At 50.9% G+C, this 17,923-nt stretch overlaps 2 protein-coding genes across 2 annotated transcripts; both read right to left on the bottom strand.

The window, feature by feature from the left end:
* Positions 1 to 4,263: 4,263 nt before the first annotated feature.
* On the bottom strand, positions 4,264 to 12,006 carry LOC122375614. Its single transcript, XM_043355120.1, has 10 exons — positions 11,995 to 12,006; positions 11,359 to 11,645; positions 9,640 to 10,872; positions 9,076 to 9,263; positions 8,520 to 8,660; positions 7,790 to 7,948; positions 7,199 to 7,323; positions 6,410 to 6,851; positions 5,339 to 5,461; positions 4,264 to 4,709 (listed from the first exon to the last, which is right to left on the bottom strand). Exons 2-10 carry the CDS (start codon positions 11,603 to 11,605, stop codon positions 4,602 to 4,604), a joined length of 2,766 nt encoding a protein of 921 aa, XP_043211055.1. The 5' UTR covers positions 11,606 to 11,645; positions 11,995 to 12,006; the 3' UTR covers positions 4,264 to 4,601.
* A 520-nt stretch (positions 12,007 to 12,526) lies between these two features.
* Positions 12,527 to 17,495, bottom strand: LOC122375612 (DNA-directed RNA polymerase III subunit RPC5-like; the record flags this gene model as incomplete). Its single annotated transcript, XM_043355119.1, has 6 exons — positions 12,527 to 13,514; positions 13,896 to 13,974; positions 15,637 to 15,800; positions 16,207 to 16,409; positions 16,686 to 16,893; positions 17,308 to 17,495. Coding segments are annotated over 6 exons (1,028 nt in total), but the record flags the coding sequence as incomplete, so codon positions are not given.
* Positions 17,496 to 17,923: the final 428 nt, after the last annotated feature.

Genomic DNA, 17,923 nt, shown 5'->3' on the forward strand with positions numbered 1-17,923 from the left:
CATTTCTCATAACACGAACGACCAGGGGGGGGGGGGTTGTTACGACCCCCCCCCTGGCGTTTCGAAACGGAAGGTCGTAGAGCTTAGCGGAAAAAACCAACGGATTGCTCTCAACGAGATCTCGCGATTGGTGGTATATTTTTGGTCCTAGGTCAACATTTGACCTACTTATGACCGGTCAAAGGTCAAATTTTCCGAAAAAATCAAACTTTTTCAACTTTCCGCGGCGATTGCGGCAAAACGGTGGGAGATATCGACTTTAAACCTTCACTATCGTGTTCCTTGATCAATTCTCTATCGTTTGGTATGTATTTCGTTTCCCTAGCTCTAAAAATGGCGCGTTGGGAGCGCCGGAAGTCGGCAAGGTCACAGTCGGCGGCAGAAATTCGAAAAATCAAAATTTAAATTTTTGAAATCTGATTGTATTTTTGGATTTGGGAGGTCCATTTGCTCCCTATAGAAGCTAATATTGCTGCATATTCCCATTGAGGTGACAAGAATTAGCAAAATAGTGGTTCGGGCGCTTTTCAAAAATAGTACCGGACGCTGTTCCTCTTGTGACGTCATAGCTCCGTGACCTGACCTGACCCGGTCAATTTTCTTGCACCACACGATAGCCAATGCTTGCCCCAACATGCATGGGAAGTTTCATCATGATCCATCAAACAATGTGGGTATCACCGGCAGAAAACCTAGGGATTCGGCGCACACGTTTGGTAACTGTCGGCCGGAGGCTGTACCTCTTATGACGTCATAACTCCGTGACCTGACATGACCCGATCAATTTTTTTTCGGCAAAAGATGCGTAAAGGTTGCCCCAGAGGGTATTGAAAATTTCAGCCCGCTACGACAAGCCGTTTAGCGTGCACTTCGAAAAAACCTCAGGGGGGGGGGGGGTTGATACAACCCCCCCCCTAGGCGTTCTAGGGCTAGAGCGATGAAAATGCCTTAGATGTATTCGGCTCGACGATGCAGATCGACTGATATGCAACATGACCTTTTCCGGTTAGGCCATGACCTTGATCTGAGGTCAAATTTTCAAGTTGACCTTTCAAGGTCAAATTATAGTTCATTCGACGCGTCTCGACGAGAGGAACACGATGCTGGCAAAAGTAATGTGGTGGCTCTTTTGAGTCAAAAGTTATTGCCGAAAAACACTTCGAAAAACGGCTATTTTTGGAGTTTTTGCCCTCTGGAGGCTAAACCGTTGACCTGAGGTCAAATCTGCGAACATAAACGGAAATGCCCGTAAAAGAGCTATCGAATGCGCTTTTCCACGGCGCTGTAGCTCTATCGGTTCCCGAGTTAAATGTTGGCAGTTTCCAAAATGTTGAACTAGCCAACATTTTACCTTTGGTGACCTCTGGTGACCTGACCTTTGACCTGACCCAAAAAATGACTGAAGTGTTTTCGTCCTTATTTTGGACGCTCTTTCGAATGCCGCTTACCGCGTGTCGCTACGTGGCCCGGGAGCCGAGTTAGAAGGGGGGGGGTGTTCAGACATCCCCCCGGCCCGGCGCGGAAGTCGCGGAGCACCGGCCCGGCGCGGGTTAACAAGTTTAAAGAATACAAGGGTCTAAAGTTGAAAACATGGAAAAGTCACTGCCGTTTACGGTACTATGTTGTTTATTTAGAGTGATAAATGAAAAAAAAAAACACGACTGCACATTAGGACTGGCGGTAGGGGACCACTGTTTCCTTTTTTGCACGGCGGGACTGTGAATCGCAGATGTGATGCATGACCCCGCGGGGGTACTGCGCAGATCCGGGGGGGGAGGGGGCGCCGGCCTGAATAATCGCTCAGTCGCCGCTCGGGAATGTTGCATGTCCCCGACCCCCGGCAGGACATATTTAAATGCTCCGTTTGTCCTTCGATGCAGTCGGTTATATGCTTCATTACTTGGTCACAACACATATGTCAGTTTTTGCCTTTGACCTTGACCTCTGACCTTGAAAATTGACCTGAGGTCAAAATTTTTAGGTGCTTTAGAATCGTCTCGTAAGGACCTTTCGTTTGGTACCGCTTTGTTTCCGCAGCTCCCTTGTTTACGGAGTTAGACAGGGCGGGCGGAGGGTCCGAAAAGCCCCCCCCCCCCCCGAGCTGAGGTGGTTGGGATTACCCCCGGGCCCGGCCGGGTTAAGAGGGGCGTCTTACCCCACTCTCCCCTATATGTATTGTTGCTCGTTATTACTGTCACCTCATTTTGTTACCTCACATTGTATGTGTGTTGTAAATAAACGTGATGATGATGATGATGATGATGATGATGATGATGATGATGATGATGATGATGATGATGATTACAAATGCTAAATTAATCGCTGCTCAAACCGAAAACCCACATGCTTTATTTGAGAACCCACCTCCTTTATTACAGTCAACAGTCCCTTTTTACAGTCCCTTACAACAGTTTATGCCTGCTTGTCTCAGTATGATGGTATCGAGCATATTCTACAAACGGTAACTTCAACGTCTAGCACTCACTCTATGCGGCTGTTGCTGCCTCCAAAGGTCTATATCGGATTCTACTCCTCACGGCTTTTATATCTGCTCGATAATGCAGCTCATAATTACCCTGCGTAGCCCCGTGCATCTCATTGTGCAGCCCCTGTGCCCTGTGTGCAACTCATTGAATGACATCCCGCTTGTGGCTTACCACGGCCGTTGCATCATCCGATATTTAAAGTTCACACTACATGCATTTACGCAGCCGAGCCTCTCTTCCAGCCAAGGCTAAAGCGCAGTTGCCGGTGTTGCATGACCTTCGTTGTCCTTTTGGCGGACCCAGCTGGATTAGAGCATGTGTAAGTACACACATGGTACATGTTTTGTTCGTTGGCTCAAGAGCATGTTCCTCTTTAGTTCTGATTCATTTACTAGGTTGGAAGGTATCAGTCGGGGAAACAGTGGTATAAACTTCCATTTTTAGAAGTTCCATTCTTAGAAAATTCTTCCATAAATGGGAACGCAATACGCATTAAAAAAGGAAGACTTGAAAAAAACGAAAGACCTTAACACGCGCAGTGGAAGGGTTCCGAGAACTACGCCTAGTGGAGGGGGGAGGAGCGAATGTCACAGGTGAGGGGGTAAGCATGACACACTAAACCGGAAAATTGCACCTGTAACCCCTTTGCTGCCCCTAAGGTCATTTCAGGCCATGAAACGTCTTAAACAGTTTGTTTGACGATAACTTTAGATGGGAACATGCTAGAGCAATGAAAACACCATGAATGTGTTCAGCTTAACAAGACGAATCGAATAACATGCAACATGACCTTTTCTGTGACCTTGACCTGAGGTCAAATTTTTAAGTTCACCTTTCAAGGTCAACTTATAGTTCATTGGACGAGTCTCGACGACACAAACGTGATGCCGATAAAATCAGTGTAATACAAGGCTGGAGTCAAAATTATAACAGAAAAACCTTTTCCACAAAACGTCTAATTTTGAGTTTTTGCCCTCTGGACGCTAAACCATTGACCTAGGTCAAATCTGAGAGCAATCCTCAGAAAGGTCTTTCAAAGAGCTATCGAATGCGCTTTTCCGAAGCGCTGTAGATCTATTGATTCCCGACTTATGCCCAGCTTTGTGAAAAGTTGTTAAAATCGGGAAAAATTCGCGATAATTTTACCTTTGGTGACCTCCAATGACTTCAGCAATGACCTTATCAAAAAATGACTTTTAGGTATAATTATAAAAGATCTTATAGCGAGCTATCCATTGCTTTTTACCGCGTCCTTCTGACTTGCTTACTTTCCGAGATAACGAGGTGTGGCCAAAAAAGGCCGCCCCCATGGCGAAGTTGGCTGAGAGGCCCACCCGGGCGCGGGTTAATCCAAGCATAAATGTGGCAGTTAGAAGCCTGCTAAGAGTAAGATGTCGCCGGCTGAGGCGGGAATGAGCCGACCCGGGAGACGTTTCAGTCACAATTTTGTGTGTGACAAAACACCCCCAATAATGGCGCTATAATGTCGGAATTCGTTTACAGCCCAATAATACTACATGTTATACAGCTTTTTGAACAGAAGTAAAAGTTACCATTTTCTAATGAAATTCACGTTTTATTTATTTTGAATAAAACTACGAGGGAGAAAGTTTAAACATTTGTCCTCGAGTTAGTTCTACCCATGACAAATAAATAGCGACTAGAGTTATCTCATTCACTTTTATCAGATATCGTACAGGTGGGGGCGGCCAATTTACACCACCGGCTAAATTATCCCATTCTCCCCTACGCATTACGCAAGCAGCAAGATCCCACAAAAAGCCAAGTCTGTATTGGTAAACGTGAACAAGAACTACCAAACGACCGCTGAAAACACCAGCACATCACGTAAACACCGCTCTATGAATTGCTCAGTAAAAGCACACATGGATCCTGGTCCCTATGGTAACACAGCTCAAACATTGGTCCCGATCTAAACTATAAACGTCTGCCATACGGCAATCGGGCAGGGCTACCATAAACAAAGTTGCATCACATTTCGCGTCCATCCGGGAGAGGGCACCATCAGATCTGCTGAAAGTTGACAGTTGCAGAGAAGAGTTGCAGCAAAGGTAACTACCTTCCCCACCGATGGAATTCATTTTACCGGGGGCGTCAGGACGGCTCAGTTTTGACTGCAGATTTCAGGCCTTCCCCGCCACCGGGGGAGTCCATTTTTGAGGTGGCTGATTGGTCGTTCAGGCCACTGCTAATTTGTGCTACCTATTGGAAGCAAAAAAAATCAAGTTTAAATGTTGAAAACGGTTTGTCATTCTTACACGGCTGGAATACTGTATCACATGTCATAAAACTGGATACAATGTCACAAAACAACACGATTACTTAATGTGTAGGCATTTTGAAAAGAACCAATAAGTGAGCCTAAAATCAAAACATCCACCTTAGTCATGTTTTTTTCTGGTGTAACCACATGAAATAAAATTATTGGCCTCGAGAGCAGACTAGAGAATCAACCTCAGTTCACCGGCCTTGGTATTGGAGGGTTAGGCACTTTCGATACAGTGAGTCCACTCCGGGGCCGTGGGATATGGTATGATATGATACGAGGAAGACGTTGAGTTGAGTAAAACACGGGACGGTACGTCAGAGGATGGACCCATTTTGTAGGGATAGCACAAGGCACGCACCCGCATTGTCACCCAAGAGGCACGCTTCTCCTAAAACTGTCAACCCATTCCGTTGCCCTAGTCAGTTGGGTAGGTGCCCGTCAGTCCAGGCATGAAAGTGAGATCGTGAAGCTTGGTTATTTACATTGGGTAAGTCCTGTGAGTAAAGAGGATGTTATGATTTCAAATAGGCGCCCAGCCCAGTTTTCTGATCAGTTTACTTACCAAATCAGTTTTGCCGGCAATCTCCAACGACAGTAGCGCCACCTGGGACTGCAGCAGCGCCATCTTTTCCTCTGCGGAGCGCGACTGTAACGCCATCTGCTCACGGTGAGCCGTCTCCTCAGACTGCGGGATAAAGCTCCATCAGTAAAACATAATACCAGTATAACGCCTTTTGGGGCGACTAACGGAGCGAGCGAGAGGGTGGGCCTTGCACGTGCAAAATTTCGAGGGGGTACCTCCAACTGACTTGTGCACGGCACCTTACTAACCGGTCTCTAGCGATGTGCCAAATTTGAGCACAATCGGCCCAGCCGTTCTCGAGATCTGGAAGCGGCACCCTGCACGTGCGCACGTGCAAAATGGGTCCCAACTGACTTATGCACGGCACCCTACTAACCGGTCCCTAACTGTGTACCAAATTTGAGCGCAATCGGTCGAGCCGTTCTCGAGATCTGGAAACGACCCCTGCACGTGCGCACGTGCAGCAGCACCCCAACTCTGGCACATGGATGTACAGTGCCTGGTGGGTGCCTACCTACATGCCAACTTTCAGCGCAATCGGCCAAGTAGTTACCGAAATATTGCAACAATTGCAAAACTGACACCTCTTCGTTTTGCACGTGGCACGTGCATAAGGGGTCACCCACATGCATCGGGAATAGTCCAATACTTGGTAGAAGGAATGAAGCTACCCTACAAAAATTACCGCATGTAAATCGGTCAAGTGGTTGCTGAGATATAAGCCTCGCAAAAGCGTCCGCACGGCCGGCCGGCCGGCCGGCCGCTCATACTCAGAAATTTCCGTTAATCTAAGGAAAGACTCCGCTCGCTTCGCTCGCTCCGTAAAAAATACACAATTTCAGATATAATATCAACATGACTTGTGGTACAAAATGGCAAAGGAAGACCAACACTTGTTAAACGTTTTCAACAAAGTTACGTAGATCTATCGATAGACATGTATGAATTTTATACTTTCTTTTCTGCTGAAAGACAGATATTCCCTTTCAGAGACAGCTACATGACCCAATCCCGCTTCACACAACACGCCCATTCGCCCACCTGTCTGACCTGCGCGTGAGCGGCGTGCTCGTTCAGCTGCTGCTCCAGTCGTCCCTCCCACTGTCTGCGCTGCTCCGCCAGAGCGGCCGTCTCCGCCTCGTCTCGGCTCTGCAGCTGTTCTCGCAGCTGTGCGGCCAGCTGGTGGGCAGCCGCCAGCTGCAGCTGCAGGCCACTGAGGTCGGCTGGGGCGGGCGGGGCGGTCGCAGAGGCGGCTCCAGGGGCTCCAGGAGCGGCGGTCGCAGAGGCGGCTGCAGGGGCGGCGGTGGGGGAGGTTCCTGAGACAGCGGCGGTGCCAGGACCAGAGGTAGGGGTAGATCCAGAGACAGCGGCGGCTCCAGGGGCAGCAGCCGGGGAGACCTCAGGAGCCGCGGTGGCGGGGGAGGCCGCCAGTCTACCAGTCCTCGAACTGGTAGAGGCAGCGGTAGAGCTGTCTGGCGGCGCAGAGTCCGATCTATAAAAGGTAAACAGCGTGTCTTAGGTTTTAGCATTGTAATCGCATCGCACATCAGTGATACAAAGTGAACGGAGTGAATGAATGAAGCGACTTTAATGAATGAAAAGAAGTGAGTCAATGAAAGATGACTGCAGGCATGCCACGAGATATAGAGCACAGAATATAGAATAATGAAAAAAGAATGAGACACCAAACGGCAAACACAAATAAATCGTTATACATCTCTCACAGATGACTGAATGAAATCACAAGGCTAGAGTGAGCTGTTTATCTGAGTAAAACTACAAGCCAACCCCTTAAACAAGCGGCAGAGCCCTTGTTGGAGGGCCAGCCCAGTATCTCACCGCATTTGAGTGCCGACAGACCGTGGGGCGGTCCGTTTCTTCAGCAGGAGTTTCTCCAGCTCAGCACTCCTGGAGCGTTCGGCCTCCAGTTGCTCCTGACGACGGTCCAACTCCAGCTCCAGGGACTGGAGACGCAAGGGAAGGGTGGAGAGAGTCAGACACCAGAAACGAGCGAGGGAGATTCACGGGAGGGAGAGGAACATCATTGTTACAAGAAATGTGATGGATGCGATGCGTTACTAGATATGATGATACTGTAGAGTAAATACGATGAAACTATATGGCAGTTAAATTAAATCGTTGTCCTGCCAACAGAGTTTCACAGCCACTTACAACTCAAAAGATGTAAACGCTTCCAATACAAGCACTCAAAGAACACGTCATAAGTTACACTGACTACCAACAGTCGTAGATGCTCCCTGTACTGCCCTCACGGAAAATTGTTCCTTCCGAGCCTTTCCTGTTCAGTGCTCTAACTAGCTTTACATACTGATTACTGACAGCCTGGCTCGGCCTGTCTCCCCACAAACTGCAATGACAACCCCTCAGCTGCTGTACTCAGACGCAATACAGCCGCCCGCCCCATCTGACCTTGACAGTGACGAGCAGCTGCTGGGTGGCCAGCTGCTGCTGCTGAGCCGAGTCGGCCAGCCGGGCAGCTGCTGACTGGCTGAGAGTCAGCAGCTGGCGGCCGTGACGACGGCGCAGCGCCGAACGCTCCTGTTCTAACGACCGCGACAGCTCCGACACCTGGCGGGCGGAGGGGGAAGTTAAGGTGACGGTAGCTGCACACAGGTGGGGTTAGTGGGGAAAGTCTGACAGCAAACAGAAGAGAATTTTGGCGATGTGTTGGACGCACAAAGCATGAGCGGAATGAGACGTTGTCCACTGTCTAACTGTAGTCGGTCACCATCTTTCCACTTCCCACATAATTCTCATTTTCAAACAAACCGTTACAGCTAGCAGTCCGACCAAAATCCTGCTATCTTCGGAGTATGTCAAGTTGTCAACTCGACCGACCACCCCTGTCCGCCGCGGCAGGTCCTGCTGGCACACTGTTTGGCTCTGGTGGGGACCTGCATGCATGTGTCTCAGTCTGCTGGGATCAATCTACCTCCGACTTCAGAACCTTCGAGACGGCGATGTGGTGGCGGCCCTGGTGGCCGCGGCAATTGTCCCTCCAGAGCCGTGCGGCTTCTCCCGGCTCAGACCAGATGGATGGATGGAGGGAGGGGGGATATCCGGCTGAATGTGTAGGGGGTGGGAGCAGCAACCAATCAACCATCAAACCCCGCAGGGATAACCAACACCCCCGGCTCACCAGTCTCTGTCTGTCCAGCTGATGCTGCTGCCGGGTGTGAGTGAGCTCCTCCCTGAGCGCCGTCAGCTGACTGTCCCTGACCGCCAGCTGACGGCTGTGCTCCCGGCTGGCCTGCTGAAGCGTCCGCTCCGCCACCGCCACCTATAGGATGATAGAGGAACTGTTAGGTACTCGACCGGACACAGTTCAATGCAAGCGGAATGTGCCTTTCTGACTAGAGATCATCATTTGTTGACCACAAACCCGCTAAAACACATCGACCAGTGAACTGATGACACATGTGTGACCTAACAGCGACACCCAACGACGAGCAAGTATCCAGTGTGAAATATGCGACATGTTGACTGTTTAATGTTTGTGAGGATAATTTCGTCGTCACATTAGCTCAAAATGCTTCTTGCCCCAGCCCCAGGCTAGTGACAGCCTGACATTTAGACCGGCTTGCTGCCGTAGCTCCTGGCGGTCCGTCCGTTCTCTTTTGGTCGCCCTCTCCCTTAGCTGGCCCATCTCACACCCACCAGTCCCATCCCTCTCACCACCAGTCCGCCCTTCTCACCTGCTCTCTCAGCTGGTCCGTCTCCAGCTGCCGCTCGCACTGCAGCTGCTCCAGCTCGGCGCGCAGCTGCTGCAGCTGCTGCCGGTGCAGCCGCCGCAGCCGGTCGGCTTCGTCCTCCAGCTGGCAGCTCAGCGCCCCGCTGACCGCATCCAGCAGCTGACGGCGCTCGGCGGACGGGCCGGCCGCCGCTGACGTCATCGGAGGCAGAAACGCACACGTCATCAGAAGGCCCGAGGCATACGTAGCCCGTAACAGACGATACTGAGACGTCACAAACATGACGTGGAGGAAATCATAATTAGATGATTACAAATGTCAGTAGGGAAAGAACAGCGATGAATGGTCGTAAGTTGATAAGAAGTCGGTCAAAAAACGCTTGCAATCTTTGGGAGGCTCAGCAAGAGAATGTTATACCGGTCTGGTTGAACTAAGTAAAACGGGGAAATTTGTTTACATCCACTTAACGTCTCTGGGGAACCCTAACTAGTACGCAAAGCACCAACTAACCACATTGCACAGGATCCTCCTAAAATCCGAACCCACTCTTCTGTTGTCTTTGCTTACCTTCCCCTTCCTCTCCCGCCTCCGTCGCTCCATCGTGCGCCGCCGGTGTCGCTGCGGTGGCCGACCGACCCGCCACCGTATGTTCCAACAGATACCTCACACTGCCAGCCACAGGACTGGGCCGAGAGACGGCGGACCACGCGGGGGTCTCCCATACAGACGGACCCACCGACCGACCACCACCGTCAGTCCTCTGGGAGCCGGGACCGGGGGTCTCCCTAAACTCCCGGTCCCGAGGGGGCTCCCAGAAGGGAAGGGAAGGGTCGGGAGTTGGCCCGGTATGTGTGGTGTGCGTCTCCCAGCCCCGGGAGGCGGGAGGGAGGGTCTCCTGGTGTCGGCTGCCTCGAGCTGGGCGTGTCTCCTGGTCCCGGTGGGGCCTCTGGGACGCTTCCGGGTAGTGTGCCTCCTGTTGTGGGGTCTCCTGATAGCGCACTGCTTGCTCAGAGCTTCCCTGGTCCTGGTATATCACACCTTGCTGAGGAGTCTCCTGGTCCTGATAGCCAACGCCCTGGTGCGGGGTCTCTTGGTGCTTTATTTCCGCAGCCGCCCTCCCGGCTCGCTTCTCCTGACGCGTTCGTCGACTACCTCTTCCTTCTTTGTATTGCCTGGAGTCGCCTCCATCACCCCTCCCATCCAGCCGTCTATCTCCCGAGTCCCGGCGGCGCAGGGCAGCATCAGGTCGCTGTCTTGTACCCCGCACCACCGCCGCCCGCCGCCTTCTCGTGTCCCCCGCTGCGTCCGGGCGCTCCTCACTGCCTCTCTCCTCCTCTTGGCCTCTCTCCGTCCGATTGGGTGGCCCTCTCGCCTCTCGCTGCGCCTTCGCTCTGTCTTTTCCCACTCTCTCCTTCCGGCTGTCCGTCATTCCAACCACATCTACCTCTTGAGCTGCATCCACCGGGCCCCACTCCGGCATCGACCTGGATGAGATGGTGCTAACTCCACTAATACCCCCCTCCGACGAATGTCTCCGCCGCGCCGTCAGCCGCGCTGCGCCACTTTCGCCGCTGTCAGTGCCATCCCCACAGCTCTGCATGAGATCTGAAGAAGACGCAGCCGGTGGCGAGGCTGACGTTCGGCGACGGGGAGAGGGCGAGCGGTGCCGGAGAGCGGGAGAGCGGCGCCGGAGAGCTGGAGAGCCCAGCGCAGAGACCATTGAGGTGGTGAGGTCGGCTGCTGCGGGTCGCCGAGACGGCCAGCGGCCCGCAAAGTCGCCGCTACCACGCTCCGTGGACGCTGAAAGAGATCGGATGAGTTAGATGGTAAGAGATGGTGGGGGAAGCAGCACAGAACAAAGGACAAGGGTGAAAATAGAGTAGGGAGTGAGAAGAGGCATGAGAGGACACATTGTGATGAGACAGGAAGATAGATAATAGAGAGCAAAACAGACAAATGTTCTGCAGGGTGGAATTATTGATGAGGGGGAGCCAACAGCATCTTAAAACACATTGTGACTCATCAAACATTAACAACTGGTCACAACATGAGCAAATGAACATTGCTGTAAATTATTCCAGATATGTACCAGAGCCAAAACCTAAATAAAAACAAGGCAGGGCTGGACCCTGGTACGTGTCAAACTCAACATCTTGATTAGTTGACAGTCCCAGCACCAAAGCTCATCCATCATCTACCACAACCAGAACCACTTCTTATTCTCCTAACCCCGTGACCTTCACACTTCACCCCACCCTGCCCCACACCACCTGCCTCTTAACTCACCTATGGCCTCCTTGGTCAGCTCATCGGCCAGCCTCCGCCGCACCCTGGCTGACTCCTGCAGTGCCACCCTCAGACCTGGGGTCAGACCCGCTGCTGATGACGTTGACACAGCCTTCAGGCCAGCGGCTGGGGTCGCCGTCAGAGGAGTTGACGTGGCCAGCTGACCGCCATATGATGACAGGTAATTGGATGACGTCATTCCCAGCCGGGCGCTGGATAGACCGGAATCTGAACGTGTCCGGGCCATAGTGTGCAGCAGCTCATAGACGTCCTTAATCGGTCTCAGTCTGTAAAAAGGGGGTCCAGTGACATGGTTCAGATTTGACATCCAACATTAAAAAGTTTGCAACAAAAGATAGGTTTATATACCTATTACCTATAAGGTTCAGGTGTGTCAGTACCACAGAAATATATATTCTGCAATGAATAACAGTTATCTTTCAGAATCTAATATAAGTAAGTATCTCCTAAAGCCCAAAATGGATTGCAAATTGCTATGACCCTTGACTATGACTTAAAGGATAAATTGCAGTTCAACTAAATGAAAAAGACCACCCACATCATTCACTGAAAAGTCTGACGTGACACAAAACAATAAAAAATACATTTGCTAAAGCGTCCCTGAAGCAACATTACAAGCACAACCCCCTATCATCTGTGTATTTCAATTTAGGGCCTTGCCATCATCAACCAAAACATACAATATTTGTATTTACCGCGACACAAATTGCGCGCCTTTACCGCCGCGCGGGAATGATTTTTGTCTAGCGAGTAGACTTTGGGGACCATACTCAGTTACGTCATAGGCCCTAAGAAATGAACTAGTTGAAAGATGTAATGGTTTCACAACGTAAAAGGCACTACTTATTTCTTTTTCATGTATTTTACGTATATAATTATGAAATCGAGTCTATGCCAGATACATCAACTGCCACATGCACTTTGGGAAGGTTATCAAATGTTCTGGGCTTACATTCAAGGCATATTCCAGAAATCCGTATGCTTTTTTTATACAAAAGTACGACTTAGAAATTCATTCACTTATTGACAGCAATCGCACAGCAATGCAATCGCCATTCATTACCTTCAAATAGCAACACGGCAGTGTCGGTTACTTAGTGGACGCCGTTTATTCCGAAATTTACGTCCCACGACTCGGATAAAACGCTCAAGACGGTTCCAACTTCGTATATTTGCTCTCTGAAACACTTTCAAATGCCTTGAGCCACAACATAACAATGGCTACCGAGAACAATGGCTATTGAAATTCGAACTGCTCATTTAGCATGGTTTCCAGTCACTCCCAACCTCATCACGTGGTTAACGGTGTAACCCGACCGAAACATTGGCAAACACTGCATCTCAATAACCTGCACTCAAAAGTCAAACACCGTTACACCACCCATCTCGAACACAAGCTGCATCCAAAAACGTCACACCGTTGACGTCCTGAGCGACGGTTCTGATCACTGTTCCGGTTAAATGTGTCACGACAAACAGCCGTAGCAAACACGACTTGTAAGTCTGCCGACCTCCCTGGATCACTTCCTGGCGCATACTGTCCCTTGCCGAGGCAGCATCGCTATCAAATGATGGCCCTCCTTCGGTGTATCCCACCCAACACTGCTCCCGTAACGAAGGTGCGTTTGGAGACACCGGTAACGAATGACGTCACACCAGCGGACGAATGAGGGAGGGACATCACACCAAGAATGGGTGACGTTGGACCGATGGACAGTGACGTTACAAGGCAGTGAATGACGTCACATTAGCGGGAAGTGACGTTACAGCCTGGGCACGTCACGCCAGGTGAGGTCACCCTGGCCTGTAAGAATCTGTAAGAATGTTGACCCTGGCAGCAACTAACGTTACACATGTAACATCCCACCGACGAGTCCTTGACAACGACAACGAGTGTATCCACTGTCTTATCTCCCTCAGTTTCTCTCCGCTATCCCCACTCCTCACGGCTAGCTCTTGCTCTCTGGCGGCTCCACCTTAACCTTAACCGTCCCGGTAGCGGAGCCGGAGGCGCGCCGGTGTTTGCCCCGCGATCCTCCCTCCCCGGAGGATTCGTTATCAGACGAGGCGCTGACAGAGTCACGGTGGGAGCGCTGGCGACGTCGGCGGCTCTTGGACGGACTGCCGCCCGCTCCCTGCGGGTAAACGGAGGGGGGGGGGGTCAGAAGGTGCATAGAAGGGTCGGGTCAAACTGCTGGTCGTATGAAAGATCGACAACACGGGATAATCACACTTCCTTCAGCTAGCTGCAATATCAGACTGATGAGCGCACATCAATTTTACTGAGCCTGACTGAATACATTACGTGGTTATTATTAATCAACATTGAATAAAGAACAATTGAACAATGAAAATGACAGATGTTCTAAATGTGTGTCGGGCATACACTAGCTAGCCAACACTCGTAAAACCCCACATGGTTCGCTGGACAAGCATGCAATCTGTCTCTCCATAAATTGTGTTTTATAAGCCGCTCCCTCCCAACAGGTCCTTCACGGTCACCGTCACAGACTCACCCCCTCCTTGAAGGCCTTCATCAGCTGCTGGTGCTTGGCCTCCCACAACATGTGCTGACGCTGAACGATCTCCGGGTAGCTGCCGACATAAGGAACATCGAATTTCTTACCGCGACCCCGACGAGAGACCGGAAAACGTAGATTCGCCTACCGTGCCGCGGCGCTCCTAAATACTCTCCCCCTCGAGCTAACGCAGTTGCCTCCAGCCAGATTCGCCCGTGCTGTAAAAAAGGGGCTTAACCCTCGCATGTGTGCGGCGTTTGCCAGCTTCTAATGTGTAGGGGGGGGGGGGGGGGTCGGTTGGACCCCCCCCTTGCCGTTTGGCCCCTGATCGAGCTAGAGCTTCGCGGAAAAAACGAGCGTGTTGCCCGTGACGAGAGGAAGCCGATGATACCCAATTTTAAGGTCCTAGGTCATTGGTTGACCTTCCAGGTCAGGTCAATGATCCAAAGTCGGGAAAATCGGGACCTGTTAGAAAGTCGTAAAGTGTGGCTGCTAAGGGGTTTTTCGGGGTGCTGATCACGAATATCGTGTTAGTTTTGATCACAGATGATGTCTTGAAGCATTTAGACCAGGTCGGGTCAGGTCAGGTCAGGTCAACCGGTAGGGGTTGTGACGGGTATTCGTAGTACGTGTCAACCGCCTCTGACAGCCTCGTAACATGTTACGAAGTCACCAAAACTACTTCGTAAATGTTCAAATGGTTGCTAAATTCGAATTCAGCTCCAAAAACTAGCCTAGAAACATGTAAAACTCGAAAAAGTGACCCGAGGTCACCCGAGGTCACCAAAGGTCAATGACCTGACCTGACCTTCAGGTGACCTTGACACACACGGGAGTAACATCAAATCACATGTTTGAACGTTTGAAACCACGAAAAGCTTGCAAACACGCGGCTAGTGCGAGCCGACATACGCGAAATCGCGATTCCGGCCAAACATGGTTTCGGAAAAGAGGTCACAGGTCAAAGGTCATTTGGGTCAGGGTCATGAAATTTTCAGGGTAGGTGTCAAATTGATCAATGCGAGGGTACTGAAAGTTTCGTCGCGATCGGCCGCTTTTTACGCGAGTTATTCGCGAAAAACCATGGGGGGGTCCATCCGACCCCCCCCCCCCCTACACATGCGAGGGTTAAGCCTAGCCAGAGTGGCCATAGTAGCTAGCCTCATGACTCTTGGACTATGAAAGGCAAACGAGTCTGTGTGTATAGTTATGAACGCGGCTTCGTGCGGGTTACACCAAGTATGTGCGTGTTCGGCGTTCGCGTTGTGTATTTCGTATTCGTAAGTGTGTGTTTTCTTGTGTAGGTATTTCTTGTGTTATCTTCAACCAGCTCGGACTCGGAGTGTAATCGCCACGCCGATTGTGGATTGCTCTTGATCGTCAATACATACATACATACATACATACATCGATACATGTCAGAAAAGGCCATTGAAGACACGCCATTATGACATCTTTCAGTCATTAAATTTGGGGACGTGGCTTTTTTAGTCAAAAAATTGATACGTTCCAACTTCCAATACATATAGTATCAGGCATTCAGCCAAGCATATCAGGAATAGTTTCCAATGCGCATGCGAGGTCGCCGGTCGTACCTGACATCTCACCAGCCGTAAAATACAGGCAAGGTAGCTGGTCCTTTAACGTCACTAGTCGTATCGTATCTGTGACGACACTAATCATAGCACATGCGACGTCACTGACTGATCCTACCTATGCCGTCCCCGATTTCGCCCACCTGCGCTCGTGCTGCGGGTCGGGTTTGAGCCTCAGCCGCCAGCCGCGGTCAGCCACCAGCTCGGCCACCTGCTGCAGCAGCTCTGTGACGTCATCATTGGGCAGCCGGGTGGCCTCTGCCAGCTCCGAGCGGCTCAGGAACGACTTCTGCGTGAACTGGTACAGCTGGGGAAAGGACAGACGATTCGAGCCATTTGTGGACAGAGCAGGTCACATACAAATTTCAAAGCACACGACAGAGCCCAAGCTTAGCGAAAAAAATAGTCCACAATATTTAGCAGTATTTCTCCCCTCCTCTCCCTCTTATCCACAACCTGAGTGCACTTGGGTCTGCGGCCACCGTTTCTTTTATCCGGATGTTACTGTTTTTGCCATATACATAAAGAGGTTTCTTGCTCGCGTTTATCAACCTCTCATTGGTGCGTCACACACCCGATGTGAATTACACCTAAGAGAGGCAAAAAATTAAGAAACACCAGGAACCCCGCATCATACTGATAAAAATAGAGATCGAACTGCACCCTAACACCCAAACTCCCTCGATGTCCGATAGCCGCCGTTCAAAGCTCACCATCCAGTCCCGTGCGCGTGCCAGCAGTTCCCCCGACACTCCGGTGCGCGGCGCCTGGCTGCCTTTGGGATATAGCACATCGCTCCTGACAACCCACAGACCGCGCACCAGCTGTGCGGTCTGCTGGAGCACGCGCGCCACGTCTGCCGCCGGCGTGGCGCGGGGCAGGAGGGGTAGCAGAGAGCTAAACTGGCTGATCTTCACTGTGGGTAACGGGAGACGGGGGTTAATACAACTTCGCCGCAGGAACGGGAGACAGTACCATGACAATGCAACGTGTCCCCAAGTCCAAGAAGTAACAAAACGCAAAGTGACCGCCAACGTAACCAGCTCTACAAACATAGGAAAATCCTTGCATGGTGATCATAGACCAGCCAGTACAACCATTTGTCAAGATGAAACTACATAAGCGAAAACTACATCCCCACTCCCAAGTTACCACTATCCTCACAGCCTAACACATGCCCTTCCCTACTCACATCTGATCATCAGCGCCCGGATCTGGTCGGCCAGCGGCAGCGTCCGGAGAGCCCGGAGCGCCATCCGGAGCTCGTCCCGGCTCCCGGAGGAGGTGGCATCCTCCGGCTCCGGCTCCGGCAGCAGCCGGTGTCGGTAGGTGTTGAGGTCCACCGTGGCGGAGAGGGAGAGGTCCTCGGTGCGCGTACAGAGCAGCTTCTGCCACTCGGACTGTTCGCGGAGAGAAAGGTAGACAAGGGGTTTACAGGCAATACGCTAGACGATATTCGGGCTATTTTAACCACAAGCCAGCAGGATTTTATCAGATATGAGACACGTCATCACAAATTAATGAGCAATTGATCTATTTAGGGAACTGCGTACAGTTTGCAAAGTTGTCACTAATTTGTTATAGATGTTAAATAATTGAGTTGCAGTTGCGATAGGTAATTTGTTGATTTCTGACAAAGGCTTCATATGACACATCAGCCCCAGCATCCCAGCTAAGGACCCAAAACTGTCCGCCGTATTTGGTAGCTGCATCTCTCCTATTGACTTCCCACTATACACTCATCCGGCATCCCCCACTACCACTCTTCTCCCCATAAAAAATGAACCCTCCCTTCCTACAAATCCAGAACTAACCTCACTACTAGCGCTGTTGCGCTTATGAACGGTGGTCGGCAGCCAGGGCAGCTCATCCTGCCGCTTCTTCAGGTAGTGGTAGGACTTTTCTCGCGCCTGTTTGACTTTATCCGACTCTGGACGGGCGAATTTGACGGTGACACGCTCCTGGCTGGGCGCGTCCGGCTCGTCCTCGTCACCAGAGACGTCTGTGGAGGGGGTACAGAGACGGGTACAGTAAGGGGTACAGAAGGGCACGTATAACGAAATACAGACGGGTTCAGTGGTACAGGGGTACGGAAGGGTGCACACGGAGGAACAGACAGGAAATACCCACAGATGTAGATATACAGAGGGAAAATTGCAAAGGGTGCAAAAACTGAACTATAGAGTACACACAGGTAGAGACAGGCATAGATGGGTAGAGACACGAAACACAGAGGTGCGGCCAGAATACGCAGGTTCTTAATGACACATCAACTTCCCAATGGCGAATCTGGACCATCAACTTCAAAACCAAACACTAAATGTAAGAGCGCAACTAAGGAAAAGGCGAACAGAATGCATGACGTAGCGATAAACCAACACAAGAAAACTGATGCTGATGAGTTCAATAAATTTAAAAAAGCTGATGAGT

Source organism: Amphibalanus amphitrite, unplaced genomic scaffold (genome assembly GCF_019059575.1).
Source record: "Amphibalanus amphitrite isolate SeventyFive unplaced genomic scaffold, NRLGWU_Aamphi_draft 001883F_arrow, whole genome shotgun sequence".
Lineage (NCBI taxonomy): Eukaryota > Metazoa > Arthropoda > Thecostraca > Balanomorpha > Balanidae > Amphibalanus > Amphibalanus amphitrite.